The sequence below is a fragment of the Barbatula barbatula genome (genome assembly GCF_947034865.1).
Source record: "Barbatula barbatula genome assembly, chromosome: 17".
Classification (NCBI taxonomy): Eukaryota; Metazoa; Chordata; class Actinopteri; order Cypriniformes; family Nemacheilidae; genus Barbatula; species Barbatula barbatula.
In genome coordinates, this window is record NC_136780.1 from 11,235,505 (window position 1) to 11,245,731 (window position 10,227).

Consider the following 10,227-nt stretch of genomic DNA (forward strand, 5'->3'; position numbering starts at 1 on the left):
CGTAAGACATTTTTATCTGTGACGCTCTCTGATCAAACTGGAATGTCCACAGCCTGATTCCTTCACACAGCCCAGCCTAATGCTCCTTAAGTTATACAACAGTGACTATATGACTCTTCAAATGGCACGATTAGCAAATTCTACACAAAGTACTAATGAAAATATTTTTCTATCCATCCAGACACCCACCCACCCATCCATCCATCCATCCATCCATCCATCCATCCATCCATCCATCAACTAATTCACTCACTCATTCAATTCAATTCACTCACTCTTTCATCCATCTATCCGTCTGTCCATCTGTCCATCCATCCATCCCTAAATTAATTCACTCATTGTTTCATCCATCATACATTATGGCCTTGACAACCATCTGTCTATTCAAACCATCTGTCAATTCATTAATCAATCCTTCCGCATATCCTTCCATCCGTCCGTCTATTCATCCATCCATCCATCAAAGCGTACTTATAGTATTTTTCAATCACTTTGGTTCATTTCTCAAATGAGACTTAACATTCTCTAAAGTGAAAGTTCAATCGCAAAATATAGTAAGTGATTCAAAACATTTAGTTCTTGCTTCAATAGCAATTTTTTTAGACAGTTGGCCGGTGCCACCAAAATCGAAAGTGTTTTTATTGAAAGAATGTTCAGAAGTTTTGAAGAGATCAATAAGCTATAAGCTTTTAGTTATTGTGTGCATATTGTTGTAATTGTACATAACCTTTTGCACACATGTGCCAAAACACATGCAATATGCCTAAACCAATAAGAAACTCAAGTATGAAGTGAACAAGAAACTAACTGTTCAGAAACCCAAACTTTATGTTTTTTTGAGAAAAAAAGTCTTGAGGAATGAGCCAAAGCAATTGAAAAAAAACTGTAAGTACATTTTACAAGAGTGATTTTAATTCACTTTTTAAGCAAGACAATACTAGATTTAATCAAATGTTTTCATGAAATGTGTTTATGAAAGTATGATATACTGTATGCTTCATAATCTAGTGAAGGACATTTTATCCGATGTAAAAACTCTCTGATAAAGTACAATGCTCTTGACTAAAAACACTTTACTTTTGTCTACTTCTATCCATGCACGCATTTATTCATTCACAATACTGGATTTGGGACACAGCCATACATCATGATGGATTATTATTGTAAACCATTCTCACCCTGTTCTCCACAGCCAGTATAATCAGGTTGCAATAAGCATCAGGGCATGGCATGGGTTCTAATGGGTTATGGTTCCTCCTCTCCCAGCTCCCGTATGACCTCCCCCTCTCCCAGCTCCCTGTGCAAGCCTGCCTGCGTTCCCAACTTCCGCCCGGAGTGTGTTTCCTCTCCCAGCTGCCACCCGGTTTAGATACGGGCCCATGCCTCTTCTCCCAGCTCCCTCCTACAACCGCTCCACGCCGCTCCCAGCTTCCACCTACAGGCCGCCTGTCCCAGCTCCCACTCATCGGCCGTTTCTCCCAGCTCCCTCCACAAGGCTTCCGGGTCTGCCTGCGCTCCCAGCTCCCGCTCACACGTTTCCTCTCCAGGCTGCCACCGTCCCCACTGCTTCCTCCATTCCCACCTCCTCCTCCCACACTGCCCTGTTTGGGCTCATGGCGAGAGGATAGCTTCCAGTCCACACCACAGATGGTGTGCCGGCGCTCCATAGTGCCTCCTGCAGGTCTGGGATCAGTATTGCTTATGGTTTGTCTGCGGCTCTCAAGACCGGTAGGTCTATTTTCTAGGCTGTCACCTGCTAGCACAGTGTCTACATTAAGACCTGAGAAGAGAAACGTCTAAGTCAAAACTAAACACAAAATGTTTAGGGTATATGGTGAACTAACAATGAACAATACGTTTACATCATTTATAAATCTTAGTTCATGTTCATTTCAGTATTTACTAATAAAATGTTTGTGTCTGATAACATTAGTTAATGCACCATGAACTAACATGAAAAATTGCATTGACATTAACTCATTAAATGCATTTACTAATGTTAACAACAAATACAACATTTTTGTGAAGTATCATCAATAAAAGTGCATTTTGATTCTGGTTTCAACAGACCAGTCTTGAGCACTAGGAGGTGCAATGCATCATCCCGCAGGTAAGAGGCAGCAGCGATCTCATGTGTGGGGATTCTCAGCAATAGTTTTTCATTGTCCCTCCAGGTGAGCAGCAGGCAGCGGGCAGACAGACTGAGAATACAGTCTTGCTCTACACTGGTCTTCAGAGGCAAAACTCTCAGCTTCTACGGAAATAAAGTAAAGTAAAGTAAAGTAAAGTAAAGTAAAGTAAAGTAAAGTAAAGTAAAGTAAAGTAAAGTAAAGTAAAGTAAAGAAAAGAAAAGAAAAGAAAAGAAAAGAAAAGAAAAGAAAAGAGAAGAAATGAAATGAAATGAAATGAATGAATATTCCCTACTCCCTTCGAAGGGGAGAGCTCTTAAAGTAAGGTCTTTAGGGCATTACTCTCTCGTGTGCATTTGGAGCTCCCTTGGCGAAGGGACTGATAGACCAAATGGTACCCTGACAAACCAACGCAAATCCTGTTGCAAAAACACATTGTCAAATATTGTCTAATTGCTTTCTTTTGCTCCGCTTGGTGTTTTAATAAGTAAATGTATTAATAAACAAATTTGTTGCTATTTAATTAAACATACGTTCATACAAACAAAACTAGCTTACTCTTAAATCATATTTTCTTTTCACTAATAAGGCTAAATGAATTATTCTGCTTACATTTGTATATAATGTCGAAATCTCTAAACATATTTGCTTTAAAATCTATCACAAGAACTTGTAACCCAAGATCACATAATCAAAAACATAAATCATATGCTTGAAGTGCACATTACCTGTGCCCCTTGGACTTCTGAAGGGATTGAGGTGTTTACTTTTGTTAAGTAAGAATCCCTCTACAAATAGTGCCCCCTTACCAAAATGCACTTTTTGGATTTCGCTTTTGGCCATTTGTAAACTTTAAATAAATATATTTACATTTACATTTAGTCTTTTAGAAGACGCTTTTATCCAAAGGGACTTACAGATGAGGAAACATTGGAAGCAATTATAACAACATAGGCAACAAAATACATAAACCATAAACCAAATAACAATATTAAGTTGATCTGTCTGTATTTCTGGGGAAATATCAAATCAACCCACATGAAGGTAAAATAACATGCAATTTTAAATTTCAAGTGGAAATGTGACAGACAGACAAAAGCTATTGATAGTTATTGAAGTATACGTGTAAGTATTCAACTGCTGCATCACTACACTAAGAAGTGACCAAGGTTTGTCACTAGTCCGCCCTCAAAATATAAATATAAATACATACATTATGGCCATTTCAAATCAGAGTAATGGGCTGAGAGTGTGGTGTAAGCTGCTCTCACCCTGGCTGTGTCCAGAAGCTGCAGCAGCTCATCTCTGCTAGATGGGTTTAAAGAACATGACACCCATGTCAGGTGTCCCAGGAACTGTTGGTGACATTCACAAAAGTCAAACTTGCTAAAATACATAGCCTACAGACTCAATCTTGAATCACACTTTTTGTAAATATACATTTGGGTAACCTTGACTTCCTTCTCCACATAGTCGTAGATGAGTCTCTCTGGATGGATGAGGTAGTCAGGTGGGTAGAGAGGGACAGTGTGCAGAGGTCTACGATACAAACTACCTTTGTCTGTCTGTCGCCGGCTGGATTTAGAGAACACACGCTTTATCGGTGACACAAAGCCCTAATAGAAAAAAAGAGAAGCATGAATAAATCTTTGAACTTTGTGACCAATGTCATTTTGGATATATTTGCAAAAAGTGATTTTGTGAAAAAAATCTGATTACATTATACATAATATTTATTGGTTGCATATTTTATTGCGTGGTGCCTTGGAAATCTCTAGAACATTCCTTGGCTTGACTTGTGAAAGCCTGTTTAAATCTCCTGTTATGATGATGTAATTCAAACGCAGCCTGCAGCTCAAACTGTGACATCATCATCAGCGAGACCGCTGTTAGACACAGAAGACAGATTAGAGACCAGATGCCTCCTGACATCCTTACATGTGTGTTCACGCATTTTTCTCCTTGTATAATCACACAGCACACTCATGAAAGTGAACGCTTCAGTAATTTAAAATGTGGAGCTAAAGAGGGAATACGCAACCCGCGTGTGTAAATCTGTGTAATGTGCATAAATCAATCAAACGTTTCAATGATGGAATGTGTCTACTCATATCAGATGTGAACTATAATGGCCCTTATTCATCATCCTGACAGCTTTAAGGGTGTCTGTCCAAATGCATTAAATTCACAAGTCAAATCCAGATTAATGAATCAACCCTGTTGCATAATTCCATCATTAAACCCAAACAGTAATTCCATCATACGTTCAGTAACAGTCCTCTTACGTCATCATGATAATACTTGAAAATATGATGCTAAAATTAGCCTCTCATCATGATACCTAATATCTGGCTCGAGGTAGTCTTAGACCTGATGTGGGATATACTTTTAATATATTGTTCTCAATAAAAAAGCTTTTTAAAAATGATCTTTGTGGAACATGTGGAAAAAGTCATATATTTACTAAAAAAGGTTTATATCTGGTTACAAACTCGGCTGTTAAGCTATGGAATTTTGTAAAGTTGCTCAATGAAAATAATCTCAAATATAAATTAATCGCATAGTTTGCCATCAATAACTTTAAAAAAACCAAGACATGTTCTCCAAAAATAATAAGTGTTTGTTGTGATATGTCATAATTTGGTTCTAGACTTGTGTGTCTGAAAGACAAACCAAGTTACCCACTAAGAAATCCTTCTCAAAAAGGAGTTGTTTGTCCCAGTCTCATATAATTGGCATATCATGATGTCATTTCCTTTAAAAACGCTTTGATGATAAGTACTGTATGTCTTATTTGATTGGTCTAAATAACAAAACTATGTTAACATGTGTTACAGAAATATTATGGCTGCGAACTAACAAGAATTTTTGACTCCAACTTATCAGGACATTATGGGTCAATATTAAAGGGCATCATGGCCATGCTTCTGTTTTGGGAAAAAGAAAACGTTACTCATCATTACATTTCATGATGTTTTCAAATGACAGGTGTACCCAAATATAACACATTTGGCATAAGACATTCAGGGGCAATCGTGTAGTAGCTATAAGCACACAGGCATATTTTTGCTTCTTAAACGATCAGTTCTGCAAGGCCATGATACCGTATAGCTGCACAAAACCCCAGTAGCATACATATATCATATCTCTTGAGTTTAAGCTTGTGTTGGTCCTGCCACCAGGAGACTTCTTTAACCATGAGATGATCTACCAGTCTTTAAAACTGTAGAATGGCTCAGCATGAAAATCTTTGAAAATACAGTATCAAAAGATTATTACCCTACTGGGTGAAACTATAAACTTTAGGACATCTTCCATCAAAATAACAAACACCACAAAAATGTATCAGACCAAGATCGATTTAAAACATATGATTTTATAACATAGTCAACGTCTAATAACATAGACCAATTCATTCAAATTAAGTTTACTAGAAGACTATACATCAACAGACCGTATTCCTGTTTTAATAGATGTATAAAAATACCTTCCCTTCAAGTGTTGTTTCATTTAGCAAATAACACATATGCGTCAACCAACCGATCTGATTTTGGCAGTTCTGTCATAATGTACAAACACAAACATGACAGTATAGGAATGTAAACAGAAGAAGTCACATGATCACGTTCATAAAAATGTGCCGCATGCTGTATAACAAACAAACAAACAAACACACAGCCAAAATACGTCCTTGTGCTCAAATAAACTTACAAAAAGTCCAGCTAGTTTTGGTGTAGACAGATATGAACTTACCCTCTTGACTCGCTTGGGCTCATAGTCCATATTGAGCAGCCTGATGCTAGCGTGTGTGTGTCTCTGTGTAGGACAGGCCCAATCTCTTCTCAGCACCCTGGAGCCAGGCAGGACTACTCAGGAAACCCACTTCCTGCTGGACAGGAAACTCCACCAGAGAGTCTAAAATCCCCAGCACCTTCAATCTCAAAGTAATGATAACATACACACAGACACAATACTCACACAGTTTATAAAGTGAGCAAACACACACGCAAACTTCCCTGTTGATTAGAGGAACTACTGGCACAGAAGCCTAAACACAGGTAGGCTCCTTAAACCACACCTGCATGGCTGATCAAACAAATGTTTAATGTTAATGTTTGAACATTTTTAATGTAGTGTGTAAAAACACAATGTTATGAATTCTGTAGGGCGTATACGATTCAACTTATTTGACAATATCTGTGGTGTTGTAAAAAGTGTTAATAAAAATATATTTTTGTTATTCTTTTTTTACCAACAACTTACTACAACTCACAGTTGAGATCTACTAGGTATTAATGCATATACATGGAGACCAAATCTGAACTTTTGTTTAAATTTACTGTGTCTCATATACTGTTTTTCTTCTAGAAGTTTTACAAATGTCTCCATAGAGTTTCAAAAGCTATCACAACAATTTCACAAACTGTGCTTTGATTTGCCAAGTCTCAAAAAAGTCTACTGTTAAACTTACTGATGATTTTAGTAGGTATATAAAATCTCAAAAATATCTCATCCAATTTACTCTAATCCAAATTATTTTGCCTATACAACCGGCATTCATTCAGCTGCTCTAATTCTGCTTCAACAATTGTCTCATTTCTTTCATACGAACAATGTTATGGGAAACATCTGGGACCTAGTACCTAGGCTACATGTAACAACTATAAAAAACGTCAAATCCCCGGGGCTTTGTAGACATGATGCTCTTTCTTGTGAGTTGCTTTGGATAAAAGTGTCTGATAAATGTATAAATGCACATGTAAAATATTAAAGAAACAAGTGAATAATCATGTTTACATTAATACGCTAGCCACACAATTGACATCACAGCGCCTTCTCTATCCTTGTACATATTTAAGTTACTTGGTGTAGCGGATTCACGTTGCCAAAGTTGATATGACATAACATGCAGAGAAGTGATTTTACACTAATCTATAATTTCTGGGATTTTAGAAACCCTTAAACATTGTATCGCCATCTCAATGCTTAGCAGGTTTGAGTTTGACCTCATTATAGTGGTTTCAATCATGCTGCAGTTACTGCTAGCATCCACTGGGGGTCAGTGTGCATCAGGACTTGTCATATAATGGGGAGTGGCACTTCTGTGTGAGGTTTCACTGTACTGTAGGAGAATAGAAGAGAGCTAAACACCTGCAGAGAGACAGCATGCTCACTCACCACCAAAAAGCTGTCCAAAAACCCACTGTTATAACCTTTATATCCTCTCAAAGTGTGAATAAATGTCATGGCCTACAGTTGGAGCAGCTCTGACTCTTCAACATTTGTTCTTCTATAATGAGGTCAAACTCAAACCTGTAAAGCATTGAGATGGCGATTCAGTTGTATAAATCATATACATGCACCCTCATGATGCGATTATAATTGGATTTTGGCAATACTGCCATTACACTTTACCTCATGTAAACGCAATCATTCAATTCATATAATGTGATTAAGTTCATGTTCGCGGTCAACATAATAGAAGTTTTGTGGCGTACGCCGGTTTTAATCGCAATATGAAGGCACCTTAAAACACACAAAGTCAATGCAAAGACCCGTATAGACGCGAAATCGCGGCAGGTGGTGCGAATGACGCAGATCGGGCGGTGCGATTGGTCGCGTTTGGTGTGAACCCAGCATTACTCTGATTATTGGAAATAATCGCATTATTGATGCGCATGTAAAACAAGCGACAGGAAGGTACGACAAGAGAGGACCAGGCCTGGACTTTATGGTGCGTATGCGTTTTAAGTTCGTTTTATTGTTTGTTTATTTAATTCAATGTTGTTTTACGTTCGCCGGTTCTTCCTTCCTTTTATTAAATTTTGTTACAGCGTGTCAATCTCATCTTCCGCAAAGGTAAAAAATATTTGTCAGATCGCATTATTCACGTGAAAATAACGAACGTTTCCGCAAGTAATAAAGAGCGTGGAAAGTGATTGTTCGCGTTTGGTGTGAACCCAGCATAATGAAGCCTGAGGAGACGGCATTCAGTGTGAAGACAACATAAAAGCAACATTAAACCTATACAGTATTATATTAACACAAAGAATGATTGCGCTTAAAGTAATTCAAAAGTCAGAAGAAAGTTGATAACCAAATATCTCTAGACCTCGTTCACTAATATGTAAGGACACAAAACCATTGCAAGTGAACGGGGTCCAGTTAACAACATTTTTCAAAATATCTTCTTTTGTGTTCTGCAGCAGAAGTCATACGGGTCTGAAATGACAAGAGGGCGAATAATTGATGACTGAATTTTTTGAATGAACTATCCCTGTGATTCATCCGTGCACATTAATGCAAAGAAGAAAATCTTGTTTCGTTCATCAAAATATAATTGAATGCGACTTTCAGACTCGTACAGTTTTAACCGAAAAAGCTATTTGGGATTTGAACTAAAGTAACTCATGCAATCTTACTATTATTTTCCCCAGTAGAACATCCAAATTATTTTTTTATTTCATGTGTGTCCCTATACTGTCTGTATTAATATGTTTACTGTAAAGCTGAACTGAAACAATGCAACATTGGTTAAAAGCGTGAAGTGAACTGGATTGCTGCATTGCATGTACATGTACCCGAGTGTAAAAGTGAAGTTATCTCCTGTAGAGTGTACTGTTGACCTGAAGAACCCCAGTGTGTGTCTGTGTTTGTTACAGTAGAGGTTGCTGTTGACCTTGTTAAGGGCATGAGCAAAAGACGTGTGGACTGAAAATGATGGTGGGTCGGCTTTCAGGACACATTCACAATCTCAAGCCAAACACACATCACGTGTATGCTTAATGAACCTGCCAATAGATTCATCACAAAGTGTATGTTTCTTTCTTTTTGTCACCATGTAACATGTATTAACACTTTGGTATCAATAATTCTCACTGCCCCTGAATTATCAGCCAAGACTTTGATGAGCGAAGTTTTAAAGAGAAGATGAGGATTTGAGAACAGTGTCAGTGAAGTTAATAAAATGGCCAAAATTTACAGCACATTTAATACAATTTATTTTATATTATTCTTTTACGTTTGAATTTAGAGACACAGGATATGAAAATGAATGAATGAGTTAAAGATTAAATGACAGACCAGAGCTGAAAGTTTAAGATGCAAGAAATTTGTACCGTACTCACAGAACACGTTCTTGCATAAAAAAACGTACGATGAAATTACGTTTACGTTTTCCTAAACAAAATTCTGTAATTTTAATCATGCTTTACTGTATAACAAAAATAGAGTTTTTTACTTAAAACGTGTCAAATCTGTAAAAAGATTTATGACAATATGTGACCAAATGAAACCCAATGCAGGGTTATCTGAATGGAGGTAAAAATGCCTAAAAAAGCCACACATGACCAAAGTCAAATGTAAAAATAGCTCAGACTGAATGCGTGTGCACGTCCTGTGTGACCGCCCCCCTTATATTGCAGCATATTTAGTGCAAGCGTGTATGATTTGCTGCTCCATCAGAATCTTTACACAGGACAGCAGGATCCTGCCACTAACAATTACCCACAATGTCTCTGGGTAATTCTGTATCTTCTTGCTGGGTTTTAAAATCAGGCACTGGAATTTCAATGCAGCAGGAAAACCCTCAGAGAGAGAAAGAGAGAATTCCACTAATGTCTTGTGATAATTTTGTAATCGGAGAGAGGTATTTACAATTGTTGTAACTCAAAAATGCTCCACAAAAAAGCTGAACAATAAATAAAAGTGGTCTTAAGATTTTATGAAGTGACTTTCCTTCGTCTCCGGCAGCCTTCCTGAAGTGCAGCTCATGGTCTAAAAAGAACCTTCATGACCGTCAGACCACAAACTTCAGAATTCAAACTTCTCAGACCACAGCGATCGCCCCCATCCAAATAACAAAATAATGAGTGAAATATGCCTAAACATATAAAAGGGTTTTGCAGACTGCGCAAACCAAATTTTGCTCCTCCAGTTACTCACCACACGAGTAGAATTCACTTCGTCAATCATTTTGGGTTTTCATAGTGTCAAAAATACTCTGTTTCACTTTAAATGATCAGTCTCAGAGCGAAATGATCGTTCCCATCACCATAAAGATCTTGTTTTCATTAAAACATCCAAACACACGCACACA

The 10,227-nt window shown here is 37.6% G+C and overlaps 1 protein-coding gene across 1 annotated transcript in view; it reads right to left on the reverse strand.

The window, feature by feature from the left end:
* Positions 1-6,171, reverse strand: part of ccm2l (CCM2 like scaffold protein) — a 12,854-nt gene extending 6,683 nt beyond the window's left edge. Inside the window, exons 1-5 of the mRNA XM_079478567.1 lie at positions 5,883-6,171; positions 3,581-3,745; positions 3,401-3,484; positions 2,071-2,254; positions 1,179-1,780 (exon numbers count right to left, since the gene is read on the reverse strand). Of these exons, the coding sequence (XP_079334693.1) occupies positions 1,179-1,780; positions 2,071-2,254; positions 3,401-3,484; positions 3,581-3,745; positions 5,883-5,912 (1,065 nt within the window). The 5' untranslated portion in view covers positions 5,913-6,171. The remainder of the gene's footprint in view (positions 1-1,178; positions 1,781-2,070; positions 2,255-3,400; positions 3,485-3,580; positions 3,746-5,882) is intronic.
* Between the last annotated feature and the right edge of the window lie 4,056 nt (positions 6,172-10,227).